The 27,507-nt window shown below is 57.5% G+C and overlaps 1 protein-coding gene across 1 annotated transcript; it reads right to left on the reverse strand.

The window, feature by feature from the left end:
• Positions 1–3,756: 3,756 nt before the first annotated feature.
• On the reverse strand, positions 3,757–27,507 carry ABHD17A (abhydrolase domain containing 17A, depalmitoylase). The gene is made up of 5 exons (XM_065422033.1): positions 27,488–27,507; positions 24,656–25,204; positions 13,055–13,249; positions 6,835–7,014; positions 3,757–4,886 (listed from the first exon to the last, which is right to left on the reverse strand). Exons 2-5 carry the CDS (start codon positions 24,961–24,963, stop codon positions 4,661–4,663), a joined length of 909 nt encoding a protein of 302 aa, XP_065278105.1. The 5' UTR covers positions 24,964–25,204; positions 27,488–27,507; the 3' UTR covers positions 3,757–4,660.

The following is a 27,507-nucleotide window of genomic DNA, read 5'->3' on the forward strand; positions in this document are numbered from 1 at the left end:
AGGGGGGCTGCCTTGTCCATGGGGCGAGTGAGGGGCAAGGGGCGACCCTGGGGCTGGGATGGAGGCCCTGGGCCGGCGTTTTCGGCCTCCTGCTGCTGTTGCCACCTCAGTTTCTCCTCCCGGCCCGAACAATGAGCTCCTTTGAGTCCTCCCAGCCGAGACCGGGGCAGCCGAGCTGTGGCGTGGCCCACGCACATGACTGCCCCGGAGCCCCGCCAGGCCCCTAAGGAGATTAGCGTGCGTCACCTGACCCCGCGGGAGGCCACGGGCCTTGGAGGGGACGTGCGGGGCAACAGGGAATCACAGACGGGGGGGGAACCAGGACTCTGAGACCAGCCTCGGGGAGGGGAGCAGGCAATGCTGGGACAGGGCTGCTTGGAGAAGGCAGCAGCCAGACCATGGGGCTTGGTGTGTGTGTGTGGGGGGGTTAGAGCAGCACCCCCGAGTGGGTCTGATTAGCTCTCTTGGAGCTCAGCCCCCGGCCCTGCGTGCGACCCGCCCCAGTCCGGTCCCGGGCCCCTCCAGCGCATCCCGGGCGACGGGGCCACTGAGCGCACCAGCAGGGGCTGACCCGCCCCAGTCCGGCCCCGGGCCCCTCCAGCGCATCCTGGGCGACGGGGCCACTGAGCGCACCAGCAGGGGCTGACCCGCCCCAGTCCGGTCCCGGGCCCCTCCAGCGCATCCCGGGCGACGGGGCCACTGAGTGCACCAGCAGGGGCTGACCCGCCCCAGTCCGGTCCCGGGCCCCTCCAGCGCATCCCGGGCGACGGGGCCACTGAGCGCACCAGCAGGGGCTGACCCGCCCCAATCCGGCCCCGGGCCCCTCCAGCGCATCCTGGGCGACGGGGCCACTGAGCGCACCGGCAGGGGCTGACCCGCCCCAGTCCAGCCCCGGGCCCCTCCAGCGCATCCTGGGCGACAGGGCCACTGAGCGCACCGGCAGGGGCTGACCCGCCCAGTGCGGGGGGGGGAGGGGGATGGACGACTGTGATACGGGCAGGCTTGAGTAAAAAGGGACCCCCTAGCGCACCCCACATGGGCCGTGCCCCCGCCCTGCTAGGGACACACAGGCACCCTTGCCCGGCGGGGCGGGGAGTCGGATCATTTCTCATGCCAGGCCCCAAACCCAGTGCCCCCCCCCCCCCCCCCGAGCTCAGCCCTGCCAGTGGGTGAGAGGCTGGTGCCCAACACTCCAGCGCCAGGTCTCTGGTGCTCCCCCCCACGGCCCACATCAGGCCATCCTGAGGGGTGGAGGGTGGGCACAGTGAGCCCCCACTGGCTGGCACCGCCGCCATAAGCAAAGGGGCCAGGGATGCGCAGAGGGGCCAGGCCGGGCGGAGTCACTGATTGTCCCTGTTTCGCCCACAGCCCGATGTGAAGAGACAGTTCGGTCACAGCTTCCCTGGCGCGGCTGCTAACTGCTCAAGGGAGCGGGGGCTGCAGACAGGCGGGGGCGCCTCGCAGGCCAGCCAGGAAGGGGGGGATGGGTGATCCCAGAGAGCCGGGTGGGTCCATTTCAGAAACCCCCCCCCACACACACACATCAGGTTCCTTCTCCTCCCCCGGGCGCGGGGTTAACTCAGCAGCCCTCGGCCTAGCAATTGGGGCTGCTGCAGCTGGAAAAGGCTGGGCCAGACCTTAGGGCCTGGGTCACTCTCTAGTTGCGGTTGCTTTGACCAGTCTCAGGGCTTGGGGCTTCCAGCCCACCCCTCAGGAGGAGCGTGAATGGGTGCTCCTGGGTGTGTGCGTACATGGTTGTGGGTGTGAGTACACGGATATGGGGGGGCACGTGTGTGGGGGACGTGGGCTCTTATATTTATGGCTGGGAGTGCAGGTGGGTGTGTACTCCCGTGTGTGCCAATGTAAGCGTGCACACGGGTGAGTGTGAACACAGGGAGGTATACGTATGAGTGAGTGCACGTGGGAAGTAGGCACATGGGGGGGGCAGGTGTGACCCTGTGGTGGGGGGGAATGCAGGTGTGTGCGGTGGACGTCACTCCAGTAGCCGCGTCCCCTGCACACGTCCCTCCCCCACATGCCGCCCCAGACAGAGGAAGACCCCACCCCTCCCGCCACCCCCAGCCCTGCCGGGACTCAGACCCACCAGACAGAGCCAGGCGTCAGGGCACCTGGGGCACAAGGCTTTCGCTGGCTGCTAGTGGGGTTCCCTTCCCCCAACTCTCCCATCCCCACTCCTCTGCACCGGGTCCCCTTTACAAGCTCCCCCTCCTGTAGGGCTGGATGCGCCAGCTCCCAGCATGTCTGCACAGATGTCAGTCCTGTCGCACTGACCCGCCCCCATAGCCAGGCCAAGGTTGCTGGTCACCAGAAGAGCTGGGGCTGCAATGGCAGGGGGCTGTGGGGCACTGGCAGAGCCGGGGCGGGGGAGACCCCAGGCAGAGGAGAGCAGATCAGGACAAGGGCACCAGCAGAGCTGTGTGGCGAACGCTTGCAAACACCAGCCTGACTAATCCCTCGTTCTCCCGAGTGCCACATTCATCCCGCTATTTTTCTGTGCCGTCCTGGCTGCCTTTGGGGTTAAAACTCAGCCCTGGGGGTAGGGGGATGCACATGCAGGTCAGAATTGCGGGGCTGAGGCCTGGCCTGTCTTTGTTCCTCTTGCGCTGTTTCTCACCTGCAGGAATGCGGCCGGGGCCCCAGCTGCCCGAAAGGCCGGTGGCTGCTTCGCGCCAGCCCCGTGCCCAGCACCGGGGAGAAAACACCAGCACAGCCAGAGCTCTGGAGAGGCTCCAAACCTCCCGCACAGCACGTCAGGAACTCACCCGGGGCAGAGAGTCTGTTGGGGACTCTAAGAAATGGGGCGAAGGGGGGAGTCTAGGTCAGGGGGACACGTTCTAAAGTGGGGTAATTTGCACCCCTCAGGCCAGTCTGCCCCCTCCCCACCCAGCCTCCGCTGGTCCCCATACGCTGCTCTGGGGCCACAGAGGGGCCGTTACGTTGCAAGGCTCTGGAGGGGAATTCCCTAGCACGAGCCCAGCACAGAGCTGCCGTAAGCAGCCACACGATGCCTGCTTCACTAGCCCCAGTGCACACGGTGTCAGAGATTCTGCACTGCCCACCCTTCTGGGGAGAGGATAGGCTGGGGTGCTAGCTAGTTCATGTCCCTGCTTGGCTACACACTCGCTGGGGGACCTTTGCCTAACTCCCACTAAAATCAGCCTGAGACAGTCGCTTCGTGCCTCAGTTTCCCCTCTGTACAATGGGGATAAGAGCTCTGCCCTGCCTCCCAGGGGGGTTAGGATAAATACATTCGCGATCGTGAGGGGCTCGGATACTGCGGGGAGGGGAGCCAGAAATAGGAGCACAGATCGCCAGAGATTTCGAGCAGCCCGGGGTGGCTCTGACTTAGCCTGAGGGCAGGTTCAGTCCCCAGCATCTGGAGGGCAACAGAAGTGGCATAAAGCTCCTGTGCCCCCTTGCCCTGGCAGCACAGCCCAGAATGGAGCTGGCAAAGGGGGGGGTGCCCCAGTGGCTTCCATCCACCTCAGAGAGGGGGGCATGATAGTGTGTGGGGGGGAGGGGCACAGGGTGGCTGCCCTGCTGGTGAACTCGTACTGTGCTCACAGGCCTGCAGTTGTGAGCTCGAGAGGAAGGGGGAAATCAGGCCTCTGGCACGACACATCACTATGCGAAGCGTCATAAATCGCCCCGTGTGCTGGGCTCTAAAACCACCCGCTCTGGGACGCCCCGAGGTGTAAAAAAGCCCCAGCTGGGCACCTGGTGAGAAGTCGTGTAAAATTTTACATCTTAAATCTTTATTCTTCTTTTCCCTCCTTCCAGCGTGACGCGAGGGATCTGTCTGTAGATATCGGGAGTAAAGAAAGGGGGTGCCCCAAATACAGGGGGAGTCTTGCGGAAAGAGAAAACAGGACGGATGCCGGAGATCGGGGACGGCGCACGTCTCCTAGCCACGCTTGCCCGACCCCTTTCAGAGAGCAGGGGCTGCACGTCGAGGCCATTCCTTCCCAGCAGGGAGATCAAACGCCACTCGGTCCCCTCCATCCCTGCCCTCCCGGTCCTCACTGGTGTTAGATCCAAGAGAAGAGAGCCCTGCTTCTCCATTCTGATGCTACTGAACTGGGTAAGGCAGAAGGGGGATGGGGGGGGGGGGGTGTATCATGCAGTGATCAGATCCCAGATAGGAAAAGGCATGGGGCTCTGCAGGGATAATTAACCCCCCCAAATCTGCGGCCAGGCCAGGACTCCAAGACATCTCATTGCTAGTGTCAGAACAGCTGCATGATGGGAAAAGAACTCAGAGAGCTCCCGAGCTGTTTGCAGTGGGATGGGGGGACAGAACCCACGGCAAGCTCCGGAGACGGATCGAAAGTGGCCTCAGCACTCGGAGCAGGAGTCGGGAAGGTGGAGCCGGTCTTTTCCCCACTGTACGGGGACTCCTCTAGCTGGGGCTGCCACCAGCATGTCCCGCCTGTAGTGTCTGGCTGGGAGGCGGAGGGTGGGCCGAGCCGGGAGCACCGTGCCTGGAAACACAATGTACATTTGAGGACTGGCCACATCCCACCAGCTCGCCAACCTCAGTGTGGGCTGGAGCTGAGGCCACCCAAGTTTGTTACACCTCCATGGGGGCATCATGGCCTGATCCCTCCTCCGGGTCAGAGTCAGGGGTGGCGGTTGGGGCTCAGTTGCGTTGGCTGGCCAGCTCCTGGGAGATGAACTTCCGCAGGCGCTCGAGGTACTGGCTGTACAGTTCAATGTCATTGTGGCCCGCCCCCTCCACCCACAGGGGCTCCACGGCCTTGGGGCAGCGCTCGTACAGCGCCAGGCCGTGCGAGAAGTCGATGACCTCGTCTTCGGTGCCGTGGATGATGAGGACGGGCGAAGTGATCTTGGACACCTTCTCGATGCTGCAGGGAGGAGAGAAGCAAACAACCCCCTGAGCAAACGCTGCCCTGCATCAAGCACCTCCTGCCACGAGGGGCGCCCCAGAACAGGCCCAGACCCCACCACTGAAATGCAGCCACCTCTGGGGTGGAGGAGGGGAAGCAACCAACTAGCTCACAGCCCGGTGCACAATCTGTTGGGGGTGGAGGGCCTGAGGAATTACAATAAGGACTTGCAGCAAACCCCCCTCCTGCCCCCCCAATTCTAAGCTAGACTGCAACCCCTCACAACAGGGGCTGGGTATCCTCTAACACCCCACAGACCAGTGTTAGCCACAACAATGGGCTTGCTAGGAGTGCCAGGAGACCGGGGGCAGGGGCTCCACAGGGACTGGCCATCAGGGTACGTCTTCACTGCCAAGGAGGCGTGTTCTGAACTCAGGTTGAAACAGCACATGGCAGCTCCATATCCAGCCCAGGCCAGTCCAAAGCCAAGCTGCCACGCCCTCACTACTGTTTTCACCCGGTTCGCTAACCTGAGTTCAGAACGCACCTCTTCTGCAGCGAAGACGAACCCCAGGGACTCTGGCTCCGCCGTGCTCCGACTACAAGTAAAAACAGGGGGCTTCTCCAAGCCAGCCCCGTCCACTCCTAGATTCCAGGGCCAGAAGAGACTGGTGTGGTCATCTGCTCCGACCTCCTGCACGCACGGGCCAGAGAATTTCCCCCAGTGCTTCTTGCAACAAGCTCAGAACTCGGGGAGCCTGAGCGCATCCTTTAGAAAGAGCCGACTGATCGCCAGTTAGAGATTCCAAGTGGTGGAGGATCCACCATGTCTCTTGGCGTAGTTCCCTAGGGATTTTCCTGTCGGTACATCCCTGTTCCTGGAGGGTTTTAAGAACAGGTTGGACAAAAACCTGTCTAGGTTTACTTAGTCCTGGCTCAGCGCTGGGGGCTGGACTAGACAACCTCCCCGGGTCCCTTCCAGCCCGACACTTCCATGATTCTGTGATCGACGTTGCCTGTAACTGACCGTATGTGTACACGGCTACGGAACACCCGTGGCTGGCCCGGGTCAGCTGACTCGGGCTCGCAGGGCCAGCAATTTGCTGTAGATATTCCGGCTCCCAGCTGGAGCTCTGGGCCCCTCTCCCCTTTGCGGGGTCTCAGAGCTCAGACTCCAGCCCGAACATCTACTCTGCAATTTTACAGACCCACAGCCTGAATCGGCGGACCATGGCCAGTGTTTTCCTGCACTGTAGACGTACCCTAGAGGTCGGCAGGGCAAACCAGAGCCAGGCTGTCACTGTGATTACACGGGGCGCCGACCGGAACGTAACAACCCGTTCTGCTGATGCTGCGCAAAGCAGGAAAAACCTCCCACGCCCACTTGGGCAACTAATGTCTGCAAGGCGGGTTGAGGGCCCCAGGCTGAGGGGCCAATGCAAGCGGGGTGCTGTGGGTACAAAGCAGCGCTGTGCAGGCACCACGGGAGCTCACTGTTTTGGGGGACACGTGGCTGCTTCTAGAGGAGAATCTACCTTCGGTCCCCAGGCTGGCTCTGGGGCCCCGCAGGTGTGGCAGCGGCACGAGAATGGGGGAGGGTAGGATTAAACCGGTGCCTCCCTGCCCCCTTCCAGGGGTGGCTGGATTTCCAGAGCGACGGCTGGCAGCCAGATGGGCACCAATTTTCAGACCCAGGCACTTTACCAGTTTGTCTGCATCCTGCCATCTGGCACCAACGGACATCCATGCACCCCCGCGGAGACGGGGGATAATCAGGTGTCCTTCCAAGGCAGCCACACAGAAAGCAGCCCCAAGGCTCACCTTTTACCCACAATCCCTTGTGCTGCCCCCCACCCCTCCAAGGGCCGGGTGCAGTTGGAGCCCATGTGGACCCTGGGCCATTGTCCCCTGGCAGCCTGAGCTGAGCTCTCTCCCCAGCTGGGGGGGGGGGGGGACACACACTCACTTGGGGAAGGCGTCGAAGCAGTACGTCTTCTTAGTGTCGGGGAAGGCGACCCTCATGCCCGAGGTGAGGGGCGAGTGAAGCACCACGGCGGCACACTCGTAACGGGAGGCCAGGTCCACGGTGGGCACCGTGCCGATGCTCTGCCCGTACAGGATGATGTTCTCCGGGCTGATCCCATACCTGGGCAGGAAGGGAATTCGGGGGGTTAATTCCCAGGTGCTGTCCAGCGGGGGGAAACGTTCTCCCTGCAGCCCCGAAGGGAGATCCCAACACAACAGGCTGATGGCGAACAAGGAACTGTCCCGCCCGGGCCAGGAGAAGGTCCGATAGGCCCGGCTCCTATGACTCCCTGAAATTGAGGGTCCCTGGGCAGAAGACACTAGGTGGTGGGATTCCCCCCAGCCCATCGGGGACCCCAGTACAGAGCAATGCAAAGGGCAGCCCGAGCTGGCCGTCTCCCTGCAGGCCACCTGGGCAAAAGGCAGGTTAACCACCCCCAACCACAGAGACCGAGTGACCCCCCCACGCTCACATCGCCTTGTACCCCGGACTCCTGAGTCCCAGCCACGCAGCAGCCTGTTTCCATCCTTCCCCAGGAGGTGTTGCTGGGGGGCTCTGGGCTCCCCCCGAGAGCCGCAGCAGGGAGCTGAACCCTGCACAGCAGCGAAAATGCCGACTCAGGCTCGTGGCACTGATTTGCCTCCTGGCGGGGGGGGGGGGGGAAAGGGGCCAGCTCCCAACACACAGGCCCCCTGCCCTCGGGCCTGATCCCACTCCTCCTGGCTGCTGCCACGGAGCTCAGGGCACGAAGGGCAGGGCCCCCTTCTTCTAGCCTCTCCCCCCAACGCTATCAACGGAAACAAACACCCATCGGCGGGCCAACCTACACACACACACTGCACAGGTTGCCATGGTGACTAGCTTATCCCCGCTGGGTTTCGGCCCCGCCCCTTCCACAGGTGGCTGGCTCCCTCCCGCCCCCCAGATTCAATCAGACCAGCCTGAGGCGCCCCCCCCCCCCTCGGTCCTGGGCACGCTAAGATCCTCAGGGCTGGGCTGCCCTGGGCCCTGGCTCATTCCCGACAGTGAACATGACTGAGTCCCGTATACACCCTTTGCCCGTGCAGGCCTGTGGGGCTGATGTAGGGCAGGGAAAGCTGGGGGAGACGGAGGGGATGGCTGCTCAAGCTGGAGGCATGGGCCCAGGGAGCTGCTGAGGGCAGGGGGGTGGGGGGAAGTGTTGGGAGCCGGAGCAGAGGCATCAGCAAGGCAGGGAGGGCCCTGGGCAGGAGGGCGGCCCAGCCAGGAGCCAGCAGAGGGACTGCAGGGTGCAGGAGAAGCAGGGGCCATTGATGGCTGGGACGAGCCATCAGGTCTGGGGTCTCCGTGTCTCACTGTCTCCCACCCAGGATCAATTTAAGCAAGGCATCGAGCAGGCCCGGGCGGGGGGCCAGCCCTGTAGCTGGAACTGCCCAGCACAGCCTCCCCGCTAGCCAACACCAGGCTCCCCAGCCCTCGCCCCCAGCAGACGGCTGCAGCAACCCGCCAGCCCCCTGGCCTGCTCCAAGCCGCAGGGATCCTCTGGATTACGAGCCCTGTAGGGCGAGGACCGGTTACCTGCCTGGCTGTGACCTACTTCCGCACAGCACCGAGGGCGGAGGCAGGGCCGCACGCGGGACCCAGGCAGACGCTGAGCACTTAGCAACGTCAGCGGCTCCAGTGTACATTTCCCCCGGGCGTTCGGTGCTGGGGAAAGATGCCACGTTGGCAGCCGTGGGGATAGAGGCTTCTGTTTACCCACAGCCTGGGCAACAATCGGGCAAACTACCTCCCCCCACGTCCCCTGCTCCAGAAGGACACACCTCTCCGGTTGGATCGCGGAGGCCCAGTCAGCACGGGGGGCTTGGTCTTTCCCCCCAGTTTGGAGCCTTCCCTCTGGGTGAAATACAACGGAATTGCCAGTTGGTTTTCTCGGTGCCAGTGCAGCCTGCTCTGGAGAGGGATACTGGTACCGAGGGACTGGCCAGCGAGCCCCCACTCAGGGCGGGAAGCCTTGACTGGGCCACAGACCAACCTGCTAAAGTGTCGTGGGCCAGGTTTCCGGTCATTTCTGCCCTGGGGCTGAGCTCGAACCCGGAGAGGGAAGCTGGCTCCTCGTGCCCAACCCCACTCTGGGGCTTCTCTCTTTTAACAGAGCCCAGCCCACGTCCTGCCTTCACGCAAACCGGAAGGCTCCCCACGGCACCGGGCGATGAGTCACCCCAGAGCAGAGCTGCTGGGCGGGCTGGGACTGTCTAGTGCCACCATATAAATCGCGGCCTCCGGCCTCTCCCTCCTGCTTCCCCCTCTGCAGAGACGCCGGCCCCTGCCTGTGACTGCCCGGACGACAGGCCGGCGGCTGTGACACCCCAGGCGCAGTGCAGGCTGCTCTCCGAACAGGCACTAGGCAGCCAGAGGAGGGACAGGCGGCCTCCTCCAAAGACCACAGGAGGAACCCGCCTCCCTGCTCAGTAGCAGGAGTGTGGCCGAGTGGTAGCGCAGCAGATTGGAACTCAGAAGAGCTGGGTTCTGTTCCTAGTGCTGCCACTGAATGGCCATGGGCAAGTCCCTACCCCGTGCCTCAGTTTCCCTGCCTGCCCGTTGTCTAGCTAGGCTGTGAGCGCTTTGGGGCTGGGACTATCTCACTCTGTGTCTGTGCAGCACCTGGGACAATGGACCCAGGTTTAGCTGGGCTTTAATACAACTAGTAATAAAGGGAACCTGTGGGGGGGGAGGGGAGTGTGGCATCCTCTAACGACATGCAGAAAAGGTCTGAAGCTTTATTTGTTTCCTTGTGTGGTTTGTCACATTGGGAACTCAGCCGTCCTGGCCCCAGTTAGACGCTGAGCAACAGCAGAGTCGACAGGGTTAGACATGGGCAGAGCATGCCCAGGGGAGTTCTGGTCAAGGGACTTCCACGCAGGCTGTTTACACCACTTCCCTTATCGCCTTATTTCCTGTAGGAGAAACACTTCCTGGAAAGAAGATTCAGCGATCCTGCCCATCCAGTTCAAAGCTCCTGCTGCACATCTCAGAGTCACCCCAGGAGTCCTCCAGCTAAACCAGACCTGCCGCCCCCGCCAGACACAAAACCAGGCGGAACAAACCAAACCTTCCAGGCCCTCTTCCTACCGTATCAAAAAGGGCACAAACCTCCCCACTGCCCCATGCTGGACACCTTCCAGAGCAGCCTCTGAGACTCTCAGCCTCGCACCCACCAGCCCCCCGCATCTAATCCACACAGCTCCCCCCTTGGTGCCGATCGGTGCGCGGCAGGAGAAAGCATCCGGGCCCGTCCCTTCGTGCCGAGGCAGCAGGGCTCATGTATCAAGGTTGGTTCTCCAGGATGCTTCCTTCTGCCACCTGTCCCCCAGCATCCCGCCCACCTGCCCCTGCTCCCCACGCACTCCCATGGCGAGCTGCCAGCCTGCACTGGGAGTGGGACGGGAACGCCCTCCAGAGCCTGCTCATTAAACCACCTGCAGGAGGCGCTGGGGAGACACAGGAGGTGCCTTGCCCTCCACCAGCTGAGCGCCACTCACACTGTCCTTCCAGCCACAGCCCAGCCGCAGCCCTGGCTGCTTGGGGGGTGAGCTTTCCCCATGCCTGATGCTGCCCCTGTCCCCGACCACACCCTGCCCAGGAAGGAGGAGGTCAGCCTCTGGGGCCTGGGCAGCCCTTGTCCTCCTCGCTGAGGCCAGTTAAAGCCACCATCTCCACTGGCCCTGCCCCCTGGGAGCTGAGCTGGGACCCACCAGCCCTGGACCACGGTCACACTGGCCACCCCAAGGGGAAGGCTCCGTCCCTACGGTTCCCCCGGAGCCTGCCCGCCCCCGCTGCCCCGTGCATTAGCTCAGCCCTGCCCCCACCCCACCAGCGGTCTCCCCTGCGAGCCCCTTCCGAGCGGCTGTCTCGCCCAGCGAGGTTTCCTGTTTTCCACAGCACAGGCCACGGGGCTTTCCTGGCCCTCCCTGCCCCCACGGCACTCTCTGCAGTGACCTCGAGCTGGGCTGTCTGTATCTCATCGGGAGTGACGGGTTCCCAGCCACCTGAAATGCTGAGCCACCAAATTGCTGCCTTCTATGCCAGCTGGTCCTCCTCAGGGCGGGCGGCTGCCCTGGCGAGCAGCAGCAGTGGCTGCTTGATGTCCTGGATGTCCCCATGGCCACAGCTGCCATCTCGGCCAACACACCAGGGGCCAAACCGGGGACTTCCAGAGCTAAAAGCGTGCCAGGGCTGCTACCGCTTGACCGAAGCTCCCAGCTGGGGCTGTAACAGACTCAGATCTAGAGCTGGGAGAGAAATGGAGTTTGGGGGTTGCTGGCTAGCTGTAAAACACTGGGGAAAAATCGTTGCGGGTCGCCCCAAACCCAAACCGTTCAGATGTTTTCAGCAACTCGCAAAGTCGAAAAAATCAGTCAAGACTTTTTGATTTTGAGCTTCGTCAGCCTCCATCCCCTCCCCCACCCCTGGTTTTTTGGTTTTTAAGTACAATTAAAACTCTTTCTCAATCGTAAAATGAAAAGATTTGGTTTCCAAAACGTCATCATAAAACATTGCTGCTTGTTTGGATTTTGGAGGGGGATTTAGACTTTTTTTTCTGACCAAAACAATTTGCCGAACTCAAGGTGAATTCGCAAAATGTTTTGGTCAACCCGAAAATGCCTCTTTTGCTGAAAAAAGTTTCAGTGGAAACATTTCCCCAGCTCTCCTTGTTCCATCTGTGGCTTGGGCACGGAGAGGGCGCGTCACACACGCACTCCCAGGTGTCACTGCTTGAGCATCCAACAACCCCCCTGTAGCCTGGGTTGGGGGATGCTGGGATGAGGAGAGCTCTCCTCACCCTGCATTGTCTGGCCTTTCACGCTGGCTGACCTAGAGACCTGAGGGACGGGGCTCCTTGCCCCAAGGAGGGGCAGAGCCAGGCGGCGGCCGCATGCTGCTGCCAGCGTTGCTTTGCCAGATCCCCCAACAGTTTCATGTTGCAGGGTGAGAGGATGGAGCTTGGTGGGACTCCACAGAAACATGAGATCTCCCAGTGACACTGGACAGTTCATCCCAGCGGAGCGCTCCAGAGCTGGGAGTCAGGAGTCCCTGGGCACCTCCCTTCACCTGGAACATGGCTCCCCATGCACATTCATCCACCCAAGCCTGGGTCCTCCCCGTTGAACAGATGGGGAAACTGAGGCACCGCAAGGTGGAAGTGACATGATCCATTGAGTCGGTGGCAGAGACAGAAAGAGAACCCAGGAGTCCTAGCTCTCTGAGGTTTAAGCCACAAGGCTGTCTCTCCTCTGTAGATAACTGAGAAATCTGCCCATCCCCCTCAAAATACTCCCCCGTTTTTAGCCCAACTCTCAGGCTTTGAAACTTGAACCTTTTTCCAGGCTCACAAAGGTGTGGTGGGTTCCCTCTTATCACCCCCATTATTTCGGTGACACGTCTGTGCTCCCTGGCTCCCTGCAGAGGGGCTCTGCGATCGCAGGGAAAGCTGCCCTCCGATACAGTGCACACGGCTGGAAGCCCCAGAAATCTCACCCTACTGCCCCAAAGGAGCAATCTGTCCCACCAGGTGACAGTCGTCCAGATCATAAATAACCCTTGGCCCTGCTCTAGCACGTGACCTTCCATCTGACGCACAATAAGCAAAACCCCTCATCACATCTCCTACGAGGCAGGTCGGTATCGTTCTCCCTGTTTTACATAGGGGGAAACTGAGGCATGGAGGGGAGACATGCCCAAAGTCACAGAGTGGGACTCTGCTCTCCAAAGGCCTATCCACTGGGCCATGGTGCCTCTCTCAACCCTAACCTGCAGCCCTCCCCTTCCCACGCGCTTCTGGCCCTGAGCTCCACCCAGGCCCCTCAAACCTGACCCACAGCTCCCATGCTATGCCAGCCCTGGGATCCCTCCTAGCTCTGCCAATGCCCCCCAGTCCTGACCTGCAGCCCCCTGCTACCTTGGCTGTGGGGGTCCTTCCTGTCCACAGCTCTGCTGATGCCCTCAATCCCAACCCACAGCCCCTGTTATGCCAGGCCTGGGGTCCCCAGGCACTGACTGCCTGAGCAGGACTCCGGGAAGGCCAGATCTTCCTGTATCCATTTCCCTTTACTCCCCCTCCCCAGCAGCCTTGGGCCTGTGGAGCCACTGGGGAGGCTAGCCGGCCCCGGGAGGAGCTCACCTCGTTCTCAGGGCCTGCCAGGCCGCGTCGATGTCGGCGTAGAGATTCTTTTCCGAGGGCTTCCCCGTGCTCACGCCGTAGCCCGAGTAGTCGTAGGAGAAGATGTTGCAATTGATGCGGGTGCCCAGGCCGATGTAGAAGCTGCTCATCTGGCCCAGGTCCACAGCGTTGCCATGGGAGAAGAGCACCGTGAACCTGCCGGGGCAGAGCTGTGGGTTAATACACAGGGAGGGGCGGCCAGAGGCCCTGGGACATTGCTGGGCACTGCAGCCTCCCGCCAACTGTCCTGCCCCCCACAGGGACCCAGCACAGGGCTGGGGAGCCGCTTGGAGCGCCTTGCTAGCCAAGGGCAGGGGAAGCCACAGGAGGGGGTATGGGGGAGGGGAGTTTTGGAAGGGAAGAGGATGCAGGGGAGATCAGGGGGCATGGAGGAGCCGGGGGGGGGGGGGCAAAGGAGCCCAGGGTGCAGGGGAGGCCCGGTGCCAATGTCATTCCAGAGGAGAACAGGATGGGAGGAGGCGGGAGATGGAAAGGTAACTCCAGCAGAACCGAACCCAACGCCCAGCTCCCCATCCTAGCCCCCCCCCCCCCCCCGCATGCTCCTAGTGGGAGGGGCAAGAGGCCAGAGGCTGCCCACGTCAGACGGCGCAGACCCAGTGAGGGCAGGGGGCTGGGCCCAGAGAGACCAATGACCTTCCATTGAAATGAACAGCGACATCTCACAAGCGGACGCTGCCCCCTTCCCCGCTCCGTCGTTACTGCCCCACGGGCCAGTGCAAGACACGCCTGGTGTGGGCTCTGAAGGAAGACCTGCAGGCAGTGGTGCTGAGTCACTAGGTGGCGCTCTCCCCTTTGAGTTCACACTGGGCTGAAGCCATGGGGTGGGCTAAGAAGCACCACATTAGAGGGAGGGGAGTGGGTGACTCTTCCCACTGGTTGTAGCCGTGTGGGTCCCGGGATACCAGAGAGACAAGGTGGGGGAGGAGGAAACAGCTTTTACTGGAACACTCCCACATCAGCGTCAACTTCCTGGACACCAGGATCAGCTTCCAGAATGGAACCCTACAGACAACCATATACAAGACACCCCAGGATCTCCCCACCTACCTTCACAGATCCAGTAACCACCCCAAACACGCCAAGAAATCTGTTCTCTACAGCCAGGCACTCAGACACCACAGAATATGCTCAGAGGGGAAAGTCCGGGATACACACCTTAACACATTTAAACCCGCCTTCACCAAACTAGGACACGCCACCAGAGAAGTAGATCGCATCATGGAACGGACCACCCAAAAACCCCAAGAGAACCTGCTTCAGGCCAGAAATAAAACCCCCTCCAACTGCACACCTCTAGTTTTCACCTACAATCCCACACTGGAATCCATACGGGGTGTCATCAAACAACTATAACCCATACTCAATGGGGACCCCATCCTGAAAGAAATAATTCCTGAACCCTCATTTCTGGCCTTCAACCCTTAACCTCTCCAAGCTGATCATCAGAAGCAAGCTCCCCACAGACCAGGACACACCAGCGCAAAGCGGCCCCAGACCCTGCCAGAACAACAGATGCAAAATCTGCAGAGAGATCTCCACCACTACAACGATCAACACCCCCACCCCAACGCACTTTTCCAGATCCACGGGTCCTACACATGCCTGTCACAGCATGTGGTGTACCTCATCCAGCGCACGAAATGCCACAATAACAGCTGTGTGGGTGAAACCAGACAATCACTAAGCTCTCGAATGAACTCACACAGGGAAATGATAAAAGCCAAACACGCCCTATCACTCCGTGGGTGGACACTTTTCACAAAGCGATCACTCTGTACCTGACCTGTCAGTCCTCGTCCTCAAAGGAAACCTGCACAACGCTTTCAAAAGACGAGCCTGGGAGCTTAAATTCATAACTTTGCTAGACACTAAAAATCACAAAGTGCAGAGACACTGGATTTATGGCTATTACAACAATCTGTAACCCACTAACCGCCTCTTTTTGTCTTATGACTGCGGAGGTGTTAACGGACAACTCTGCCTTAAATGGCCCCTTACTTACAATATATGCTAATCAAACTGTTCCACCTTGCATTTTGCTGGGAGGACCTTTCCCAGACCTGAAGAAGAGGGGAAAGCTTGTCTCTCTCACCAACGAAGTTGGTCCAATAAGAAGCATTACCTTGCCCACCTTGTCTCTCTTTCCACTGGGGCAGAGTTAACCTCAGTTCCATGCTTAGGAGTGTTGTGCTGCGGGGTGTGGGGGCCTTTCAGTGCCTTCGTAAGATGGGGGGCACTCCTCCCCCTTCGGCGTGTTGTGAGCATCAAAGTGTGAATGCTGCTCAGAGCAAGGACGGGGGACGTGACTTGGCCTTACTCTGAGGGGAGAGCAGATCTTCAAAATGCACCAGGGAAAATCAGCTCCGAAGTAGTCCACAGCCCAGGGGAAGGGAGGGGCAGGGAGCCACAAGCTCCTTGGATCCCAGCAGCCAGAGAGAAGATCAGAGACCGAGCACCTGGCAGCCAGACGGGGCCGGCGTCTATGACGCCACCAACATTGACAAGGCAGAGAGGCTTGGCCGGCGGCATCTGCAGCCGGACCAGGTGCTAACACACTTCGTCGGCTTAGAGGCAAAGAAATCCCCTGCAATCCCGGCCTGTCCTAACGGTGCGCTAAACCCAGGAGCCTGCAGAGAAAGGCGGGGGCAGGTCTGTGCTTAGATCAGCTCTTTATGGCACTCCTGGGCAGCCAGTTCCTCTTTGCTAACCCCGGTCCCCCCTCGCCCTGCCTGCTCCGCCACCAGGTCCCAGCGCTGCCTGCAGGAGCACAGCCCCACAGGACAGACGGGCGGCACCAGGGTCCCAGCGGACACATCCCAAAGTCCGGGGCTTGTGGGCCTGGATGCGAGGTGGAACGAACCCTGACCAGAGCGGGTGTCTCTGACAGACGGCAGTGTGACCTCACGCCGGCCACGGAGAGTCTGAGCCGCCCATCGGCGCCAACCGTGCCGGAGGATGGGACGGGAAGGGGGCCAGGCGGCAGGTGGCCTGGCTGGGAGTGCGGCCCCCAGGGCAGCATCCAACCCCAGACCTCTCCCACGGCTTCAAACCATCAGAAATGGACGACACGAAAACCTCCCACTTCTGCTTTGCTCAGCTCAATTCTTGTCCCCCTCCCCCTCCCCCCGCTGCTGTCTTGGTATGGTCCAGCTGCTCTGGCTGACCCTTGGTATGATCTGTCTGACCATTGGTACAATCTGGCTGACCCCTGTACAGTCTGGCTGGTCCAGCTGAATCTTGGTAATGTCTGGCTGACCCTTGATATGGTACAGCTAACCCTTGTTACAGTCTGGATGGGGGACACTTGGTGTGATCTGGCTGAACCTTGGTACGGTCTGGCTGGGTGACCCTTGGTGTGATCTGGTCCGGTTGACCCTTGGTACGGTCCAGCTGACCCTTGGTACAGTCTGGCTGGGTGACCCTTGGTGTGATCTGGTCTGGTTGACCCTTGGTACGGTCCAGCTGACCCTTGGTACGGTCTGGCTGGGTGACCCTTGATACGGTCTGGCTGTGTGACCCTTGGTGTGATCTGGTCCGGTTGACCCTTGGTACGGTCCAGCTGACCCTTGGTACGGTCTGGCTGGGTGACCTTTGGATTCCAGGCTCTCTCACCCATGCCCCCTGCCCTGGTCCAGGCCTCACTCCCTAGCACCTGGGTTGGTTCCCCCCCCACCCCACGCCGGCAGCTTAGGCCGGCCCAGCCGAATTCAGTTGTGCTCCAGGTGCCTCGGCCACGATGCCTCCTGCTCCTCTCAACGACAGCTGTGGGCACCGTCTTCCGCTGGGCAGCCGGGAGAGCCCTTGACTTTCCCACAGCCAAAGTCAGGTGCCAAGGGGCAGGCTCCAGCTCGCCGCCCCGGCCCTGCAGACCCTGGCCAATCAGGCCAACACCGATACACATCACCCCACATACACTGCACTTATCGCTGCCCTTTGCCCTCCTCACCTGCACTCTGGATCGAGCCCTGAGTTCAACTCCCAGCTTTGCCACTAGGCCTGACAGGAGTCCTTGGACAAGTCACTTTCCCCTCTCTGTGCCTCAGTTTCCCCATCTGTAAAATGGGAAGAATGACACTGACCTCCTTTGTAAAGCGCTTTGAGATCTCCTGATGGAAAGTGCTATGTAGAAACTAGAGATTATTAACCAACCTGCCCCAAAGTTTATTCATTCCTCTGGAGCAGCCATCCCAAAAATTATTCCACTGCTATACCCAATTTACCCTGGCCAGATGCCCATGATGGGTAAACTTGGGCCTACACCAGTTTAAGTTTAAGGTCTGACTGCTGTTATTACTTATGAGTTGTACTACAGGAGCTCTATCAGGGCTCTATCGTACTAGGCACTGCACAGACACATAGTAAGAGACAGTCCCTGTGCCAAAAAACTTGCAACCTAAACAGAGAGGCAGACAAACCGTGGGAGGGGCAGGGACTTGCCCAAGGTCATCCACTGATCAGTGGCAGAGCCAGGAACACCCGGGTCCCCTGAGGCCCAATATAGCGCTCTACCCACTAGGCAATGTTGCTTCAGCAGGTGGTTTATACTACTTGAAAACACAGTTCTCACTTCTTGCTTCAGAAGGGCCTAAGATCATGCACGTGAAAGCCACAAGATGCTTATGCACAGACAAACTATGTGAGGTTATTTTTGGGGCGTGAGGGGATGTGGGTGTGTGTGTGGGGGGGGGAGGGTGTGATTGGCCCCTTCTGAGCCGTGCTGCAGTAAGACACAAGGACCAAGATTCAGGGGGGAACGGGGGAGGACGGGACACAGCATTTAAAGTCAGGTCCTAAAGCCTAAATGGGAAGCTGAGCTGTTTTTAGAAATCTTGGTCATGGTAGCAAAGGGCTTTTAATCTAGACACACAGTAACTGGGCTGATTTAAGTCAATCGGTTTCTAAATCAATTTAGATCAAACAGCCCTATGATGTGGACACTCTTAAATCATATTCAAGAGGGCCTCCTCTTGGGAAAAGCTTCATTTGGTTTGTTACCAAATTCAGAATCTAGTTTAGCTAAAATCACTGTAGTTTCTGTGTGCAGAGCGGGCCTCGGGCGCCGGAATTTACAGGTGGAGGGATACCAAAAAATAAGTCCCATTAAAATGTCTAAATCTATTTCTAGCATACAGTAGAACCTCAGAGTTACGAACAGATCAGTCAACCACACACCTCATTTGGAACCGGAAGTACGCGATCAGGCAGCAGCAGAGACCAAAAAAAAAAAAAAAAAAGCAAATGCAGTACAGTACTGTGTTAAACGTAAACTACTAAACAAATAAAGGGAAAGCAGCATTTTTCTTCTGCATAGTAAAGTTTCAAAGCTGTATTAAGTCAATGTTCAGTTGTAAACTTTTGAAAGAACAACTGTAACGTTTTGCTCAATTACAAACATTTCAGAGTTACGAACAACCTCCCTTCCTGAGGTGTTTGGAACTCTGAGGTTCTACTGTAGTTTCTCCTGTGACACGTGGTATACACAGGTTGCATGATAGTTGGGAACAGGGTGTAGGCTTTATTAGCACTCATTTGGATACTCTATATACCTTACTTGTGTAATGGGCTTTCCAAACTCAGGCTGAGAAAACCTTTCTAGTATCATCTGGCATTCTTTGCTGGCCCTGCTATACACTTACAATTTAGATCGACTTAGTCACGTCACTTGGGGGGGTGAAAAGTTCAGACCCGAGTGCCGTAGTTAAGCCAACCTAACCCCCAGCATAGATGAGGCTAGGGCAACTGAAGAAGTTACTCCCGTTGAGCTGTAACTGTAGTTCTTCAGGATGTGCGTCCGTAGGGGTGCTCCACTTCAGATGTGCATGCGCTTCTCGGGCCCTTGATCGGAGATTTTCCGATAGCAATGCCCGTTCGGCCCGCGCATGCACCCTTAAACGCTTCCTGCTGGACACTGAGGCTATACAGGGGTACGTCGGCAAACCGCCCTCCGTGCCTTCTCCACTCAAATGTCTCCGCAGAGAACCGTCCGAAGCAGAGGGGAAGGAGAACAAGTAGGGGAGCACCCATAGGGACACACATCTCGAAGAACTGTAGTCACTGCACAAGGTGAGTAATCTCTTCTTCAAGTAGTGTCCCTATGGGTGCTCCTCTTCAGGGGACTTCTGAGCAATTTCCCCACAGGCAGGAGGGAGCTTCAGAACTGAAAATAGTATTTCTATACCCTGAGCCGCATCAGATCGGATGGCCTGTATCAAGGTGTAGTGCTTCGAAAATGTATGTACTGAAGCCCACATGGTAGCCCTACGTAACTCAGACATCGGATGTTCTTAAGCAATGCTGTGGATGTTTCTTGTGATTTGGTAGAATGTCCTGTCACCTTTGAGGATGATAAATGCTTGCGATCTCATAACAAGTGACAATACATCCAGCTATCCACTTCGACAGTCTCCGAGCAGCAATCGCAGATCCCTTGGATATGTCTGCGGAGATGAACAGCCTGGGAGACCTTTGAAATCACTTGGTCCCATCCAAGTAGAAGGCCAGTGCTCTTCAAACATCCAGGGTATGAAAACAGAACAGGTCTATGGCTCTGGGAAAACCAATGACATATGAATAGATTGGTTGAGGTGGAACTCTGAGAGAACCTTAGGTAAGAATTTGGGGCGTGGGCGTAAAGAAACCTTATTCTTGTAAAGGGGAGATCCGCCATCAAGGTGCCAATCTCCTCAACTCTACAGGCATTGTGATGGCTCCTAAAAAGGCTGTCTTCATAGATAAATGGAGTAGAGAACAGGTTACCATAAGTTCAAATGTTTCATAAAATAACTGAGTACCAGATTGAGGTCCCGGGTTGGGGTCGGGTTGAGTCTCTAGTCTGGGGATAGAGATTCCCCAAACCCATAAAAAATCCAGATACAGGATGAGCCAATATGGAAAATCCCTCTATATTTGGATGAAAGGCAGCCAAATGGACCTTAACGGAGTTAACTGATAACCTCAATTTCTTCAAATCCCGCAGATAATCCAGGATTGCCTCCTGTCGGGGATCAGCAGCCACTACCACCAGGACCTCGGAGAACACCCTTGGGGCCGAGGAGAGACCCAAGAGGACGCTAGGGCTCTGTCTCAGGCTAGAGAAGGAACTGAGGGCGGTTCACCCGCTTGTCCCTATAAGGCCTCGGTGTTCGGCAGGAGGAGGCACAGGGTGCACGCGTGGCCCAAACGGACACTGCTAGCGGAAAAGTCTCCGACCAAGGGCTCAAGAGGCACCTATAGCAGAGCAGCCACAGGGACACTACTTGAAGAAGAATTTTTCCATCAACCTAGCGAGTTGGGTTAACTTCCACTGCTATAGGAAACATCTACACTACAATGCTACAGTGGCGCAGTGGCATAGACATGGCCTTAGTCTCATGCTGTTAACGCTGTCAAAGCCCTTCACAAACGCCCTTTCATTAAGTTTCATTACAAGCAGGAACTGTACACCGATTGGGACCTTTTCACCCACCACTAAGAGGCACCCACCTCTGGAGTGGGAACACGGCAGCTGTTTAACCCTGTACTGGCACGCTATGTAATCGTTTAGGACAGGAAGTGTGGAATACCCTGCAGGGAGGATTGGCCTCAGAAGAAGGTAACCACCTAAGCAAGGATTCAACCAGGACCAGGAGCCAGGTCTAACATGGACAGAAAGACCCACTTCCACCCATACAGCGTGAGGCAGCACTGCCTCCGAGGGCAGAGTGCCCCCTGCTGAGTCACTGACCTCTGGAGATCTCCGATCCAAAGAGCGACCCAGTTTGAGAGACCCAATGCCCAAGGTGGCCCAGGCAACAGGCATCACACTACATGTCAGCCGTCAGGAACAAAGGCAGTGACACAGGAATTCCGAAGGCAGCTGCGAAGCTCCCGGCTGTGCAGAGAGCTTACGCAGCAGCTGCTGGTTCCCAAACTCAGCCATGCCCCTGCAAGCCCTAACCGCAGGCAGGATGAACAGCAGTCTCTAGGGCAGGGCACATACAACATGAGGCGGTCTGGGTGCTGCTCCCTTCCCCAGCTGTCACTGCCGGGTGCCGCCACAAATGTTTAGAGGTTTAGGAGTGGGCCAGACAAGTCCCACTCCAGCCTACAGGGGGCAGCATGGAGCCTTGGATAAGATTGGCACAATTTCAGCCCCACGCAGCCTAGCAAAATGTACCAGCCCAGGCACAAAATCAACTGCAGGTGAGATAGGTGAGGGGGCAGGGAGGCGCAGTGGAGGAAGATAAAAGCCTCTGGATGCTCCTGTGTAATACACATAATAAACACGCTCCGGAGAAAGGCGCTCAGATACCACGGTGATGGGTAAGGAATCAGAACCTAAATAGCACAGAATCATGGGGGGCAGATGGGGAACTAGTGATATTTCACTTGCCCATGACAAATAGTTGCTAGCCTGGGCATGTAGAAGGTAAGTTAAGTATCTGAGACGCCCTCCATCTCGGGATTATTCTGCCCTGCAAGGCGAGTTGACAGCAAAGATCTAGGTCTCTACGTGTTAAGATGTTATTCACAGGGAACAAAGATATAATAATGGGCTCTTCAATCTACAGAGAAAGGTCTAACACGATCCAATGGCTGGAAGTTGAAGCTAGACAAATTCAGATTGGAAATAAGGCGCACATTTTTAATGGTGAGCGTAATTAACAATTGGAACAATTTACCAAGAGTCATGGTGGATTCTCCATCACTGACAGTTTTCAAACCAAGATTGGATGTTTTTTTACAAGACTTGCTCTAGGAATTATTTTGGGGCAGTTCGTTATGCACGAGGTCAGACTAGATGATCCACAGTGGTCCCAACTGGCCTTGAATCTATGATCCCAAATCAAATAGAAGGGGCGAAGTAGGAAATATATAAAATCATATTTGTGACTTTAAATCTCTTCTGTCTTTGTTTTTTTTTGTTTTTTTTTCCTATTTAGAAATAAAATCTCTAACATTTTAGACCCAAATTTGCCAAAGCAGCCCCTGATTCTGTTGGCTTCTATTATCACAACTTCAGACACCTAGGGAAGCCTAGTGATCAACCACTGGAGCAAGCTACCAGGTGGAAATCACCTCTGGATGTCTTCAAATCTAGACTCAATGCCCTTCTGCAAGATGCTTTAACGCAGGGGTTTTCAACTTTTTTTCAGTTGCAGGCCCCTAAAGTATTTCGAATGGAAGTGCAGACCCCCATCGTCTGCGGATCTCCAGGGGCCCGCGGACCCCAGGTTGAAAACCACTGCTTTAGCCAAACACAAGTGATTTGGCTCAATACAGGGATAACTGGGTGCAATTCTCTGGCCTGTGATACACATGAGGTCAGACAAGATGTTCTAATGGTCCCTTCTGGCTTTAAACTCTATGAATCTAAATCCCGGCTCGATTGAAGTCAATGGCAAAACTCCCACTGGCTTCTGCAGGGCCAGGACATCAGCCCATGGGTGTCGTTTTCAGAGATGGTGAGCAGCCGCGGAGCCCAATGACACCAGCTGGGGTCCTGGGTGCCCAGCACTCCCCAGCCATCTCAGGCTGGGCACCTGGAGATGGAAACCACCAGCTGACCTGAGTCATGAGTTCTCATCCTGAGGGTCACATTACCCCTGCCTGCCCCATATTGCTAGGTGGGAGGGGAATCCTGGCTTTGTGTGGGCGGGACCCCGAGACAGAACAGGTTGGGAAGCACTGGCTGAAACAAACATAGAGTATGCGGTCAGCGGCGCTGGAGAGCAACAGCCCTTCTGCGCAGTACATCCATAGCCCGCCCCAGCCATGGGCCTGGACTGACTTGGGAAGGGACAGCACTGGGATCACAGCCCGGTCAGTCCTTGGCCTCACTGCTGCATGGTCGGCAAGGGGATCCAATGGTGGCTCTTCCATTGCGGACACCAACCTACCACTGGGCTGAGACCCACCCCCGCATATCCAGCGGATGGAGAGGTACTGAACAGACGCCTGCCCTGAGGAGAAGGCAGACCCAGCCCTTCGCCAGGGCTAGGGAAAGGCTGTGAGCTGTCCGTGAGGTGTGGGTGGGCCTGGGGAGGGAAGGGAAGGGAAGGTTAATTGACACTGACATTCTATGGGGCTCATTGGCCTCCTTATATGCTCCCCGCTGCCAGCAGAGAGGGTCTTCTCAATGCCCATCGCACCACAGCTCTGATCCCAGCACCTCCGAGGGACCCTGCTTTGGTTTCTCAAGGCCCGATCCGGGCACACCGAAGGCAGTGGGAAGGAGTGGGGCACCATGGAAGGGAGGGAGACGGGACTGCTGGATTGGGGACACGTACTTTTGGGAGGAACCTTGAAACCTGAGCAGCTCATGGGCTGATGCCCTCTGTGGCAGCAGGGTGAGAACGGGGAGGAAGACACACCAGGGCAGATGCCTGAGCGTGTGGGGTCTCGCAAATCATGGCATGAGGGGCACAGAGGTCTGGGGGGAGGGGATGCGATTCCACTGGGACTCCTAGCTCAGGAGAGCGGCTGGGGTTCCAAGTGAGAGTCAGGGTCTAGAAATCCCGGACTCAGCTAACGAGACTAATGAGCCCAGCCCGCTAAGTGGGGCAGGGGAGTGGGGCTGAAGATCGGTTGGGGGCGGGGACAGAGAAAGGACCCAGCGCGGGTCCACAGTCCATAAATAAAGCTACTGCTCGCTCCGCCCCTCCCTGCCCCCAGCTCTGCCACCTGAACCAAGGTGCCAGCAAGCCGGAGCCCAGGCCCCTACACTCAGGTGAGGGAATACCGGCCAATCAGAGGTGGGCAACAAGGCCTCGCCTGGCAACCCATCCTTGGGAGCCTGGAATCGGCCCCCAGGGCCCCCATATGAGCTGTGAATGTCTCCGGAGAAGGGGCAGGGCTCCCACAGGCAGCCTGGACACCCGGAGCACAGCACAACTCACCCATACGCCTGATGCAGGCTCGCCATTATTATTCAATAACCTTCTGCCCTGCGCCAGCAGCATCCACTGGCGGATCTCACAGCACTTCACAACTATCAGCTAATTAAGTGGCACAACCCCCACCCCAGGTATAGCGCCATTTCCCTCATTCTACAGATGGGGGAAACTGAGTCACAGAGCAGGGGAAGCAACTTGCTCAAGGTCAGCAGCAGGGCTGGGGACGGAAGCCAGGAGTCCGTGTCGCAGGGCTGGAAACGGAAAACAGGTTCCGTGCCCCAAGCTCTGTGCCTTTTCCCACCTCCCTCTCCTTCGATCTTTTTGTTTAATTTCATCCCCAATTCAAGCTATGAGCAAAACAGGTTTTGACAGCCAATCCCCAGTGAGCATTGGCCGGGGCGTCTCCAGATCTCTGTGACTGGGCATCTCGCTTGGGAAGGTGCCAGATTTGGCACCGGGTCGCTGCAGGTCAGGAAGTGGCGCCACGGCGGAGCTGCACTGGCACAGAATGGCACACTGCCTACAAGGTAGGATCTGCGGGACGGGATCAGACCCTTGGTCCAACTGAGTCGGGAACCCTACCCCCAGCAGCAACCAACACCTGCCGTCGTGCCCTGCTCTGCAAAGAGGGCTCAGCTCCCAGCCCCGTCGGCAGCTTGCCACTCACCTGGCGCCGGGCACACACCGGATATACATGCAGCCGACCCGGTTCCCCCGGCCACTCTTGGTTAGAAACACCTCGATGGTGTCCAGCTCCCGCTGGGCGTACTGGAAATCCGCCCGGTCCGTCAAATGCAGCTTCCATCGCCCCGCGGTGCCTCCTCTCAGGGAGCTGGTGCTGCCCACGGGCTCCGGCTCGGGGACGACGGCGTAAGTAGGCTCCGGGGGGAGGAAGGCCAGCTTGGCCGCTATCCGGCTGGGGCAGGGCGGGCAGCAGAAGAGGCAGCACAACTCACTCACCGACAGTCCGTTCATGGCGGCAGCGGCAGCACCGAGCGCGGAGTTCAGTTTATTTTTCAATTTAACGAACAAAATCAAAAGGTTTTTTTTTTAAAAATCAGCAGATCTGGCCTGGTAACAACCCGTCTCCTCAGCCTCCCCTCGCCACGGTGGCCATCAGAACCAACAGGCCAGGCATCTCCTGCGCACCGCGGCGCCGGTCGAGGTAGGGTTGGCCACCCTCTTTCCGTCCACACCTGTCGGCAATGCCCTAGGACTGAAGGGGATGGATAAGGGGTTCATGAGAAACGACATGCAGTGCAACATGGCAAAACCAGCATCCCAGCCCACGCTCTGAAAGCTACACAGCACACAACCGCACAATACACACCCCTCCCCAGAAAACACACAAAACACAACCGCACAATACACACCCCTCCCCAGAAAACACACAAAACACACCCTCTTCACTGAAAACACAGAACACTCATCACCTCACCAAAAACACGTTTTACACCTACCCAATACAACCCGCTTGCTGGAAAATACACAATAGACACACAAAAAATATACCACCCTCACTCCAAATCCCACAAAACACAACACATAATACACACTCACACAACACCCTCCTCCCAAAAATCACATATTACACAGCCCTCCCCATAAAATACACACAGTACGCCCACACAACACATATTGGTCACCAAAACCCACATACCATCACCAAAAACCACAAAAAACCACCCCCACGCAGTCCTCTGCTCATACATAATTCACCCACCCAACATACACCCGCCACCAAAACCCACACACAGCACAGCCACACAACACACCGAAAACCACACATACACTCATACTGACAACAACCACGTGCAGCCCATACCACTCACCTACCGAAGCCACACTCTGACCAACGCACGCTGATCACCAACACACACGGCACACCTCCTGCGCCTCAAACCCCACACACAACACAATACACAATGCCCATCATGGCCCTGATCCTGCAATCTGGTTGACAGATTCCCTGTCCCCACCCGCAAAGCTCAAGGACGGGACATGGGGCTAGCATGTTGCGGGTGCTACCATAATCCCCATAGTAGTGTGGCACCACATCCACTCCAGAAATGACACAACGCCACACACTCACAGCCAGGAGACAGAACTTAACACACACGCCAGAGTGGTTTCTGCAAGTTTGGGCAGAGCCTCCGGACTGAGGAATGTTAAACTAGCCCAGACCCCGAGGAATTCTACTCCAGCTGCTTCCGCAGGCGGGGAAAGAAGAGGAAAGGGTGGAGGGAAAGAGGCCCGTGAAATAGAAGGCTTATATGGATCGGGCCTCTGATGTGACTTCCCCCTGCTGATGGGGGGCAGGAGGGAGATGGAAAATCATCTATTCAGCCCCTCCCCCCTTAGCCCCCCCAAATAGGTCCCAGGATCAGCGGCTCACTTCCTTCCATTTCATTCTTCCCTCCTGCTGGGATATTTTTGCTTTGTGCAGCTACTTCGCAGAACAGATCCTCCCCTCCCATTATATAAATGGTACATTAGAGACATACAACATAGAAAAACACACCTGTCCACACTAGACATACGTGTCTGCCACACAGACATGACAGACGCACCATATACATGTGCCATTAGACACACGTGCTGCCGCATGACCCGTCCGCAAGATACACACGCATTGCTTTATCAGACACGTGTATACAAACGCACCACGTATGACAGGCACACACTGTAGAGATGCACACACAAACACTAATGTATGCTTGTTTTTCACGGACACATGCACGAGACAAAACCAGAATACATGATCACACGCCCAATCACCTGTATTACAGGCACACACTTATGCGTACTATAGACACATGCAGGATAGAAACACACACGTTTACAGTACAGGCTCACGCCCACAACGGCTACACTACAGACATGCAGAATAGAAAAACTACACACACCCGTCTACACTACAGACACACATTTTTCTATACTACGGCTTGACAAAGCCCTGCCTGGGATGATTTAGTTGGGGTTGGTCCTGCTTTGAGCAGGGGGTGGGACTAGATGACCTCCTGAGGTCCCTTCCAACCCTGATATTCTATGATTCTATAGACAGTCACACACCTGTCTGTACTAGACTCGTGCAGCGTAAGACACACACTTATCTGCCCCAGACACACACACTTATCTACACTGCAGCCAGACACAGCACCATTACAGAGCTACAAAACGCATGTAAGTATCTATGCTAGGGACACACACTTATCTCTGTTCCCAGACGCACATGCACCCGGCATGACAACAGTATTTTGGGGGCAGAAGAAGGGACCAGCCACCGGGGGAAACGACTGCTTAAAAGAAAACAAAACTAGCCCCCCTCTGCAAGGGTCTAACTCCAAACTTAATGGGGGCAGAGGGGGGCAGCATTTGGATTTACACAACTTGGCTGCAACCCTGCCCTTGCAGAAGCCAATGCCGGGAAAGGGACCTCCCCCACCCCCACTGACCAATGCACCCCACACACAGCACGCTAGAAACCTGGGATATTCACCCCCACATTCTGCAGGCGCC

This window comes from Emys orbicularis, chromosome 24, assembly GCF_028017835.1.
Source record: "Emys orbicularis isolate rEmyOrb1 chromosome 24, rEmyOrb1.hap1, whole genome shotgun sequence".
Taxonomy (NCBI): domain Eukaryota; kingdom Metazoa; phylum Chordata; order Testudines; family Emydidae; genus Emys; species Emys orbicularis.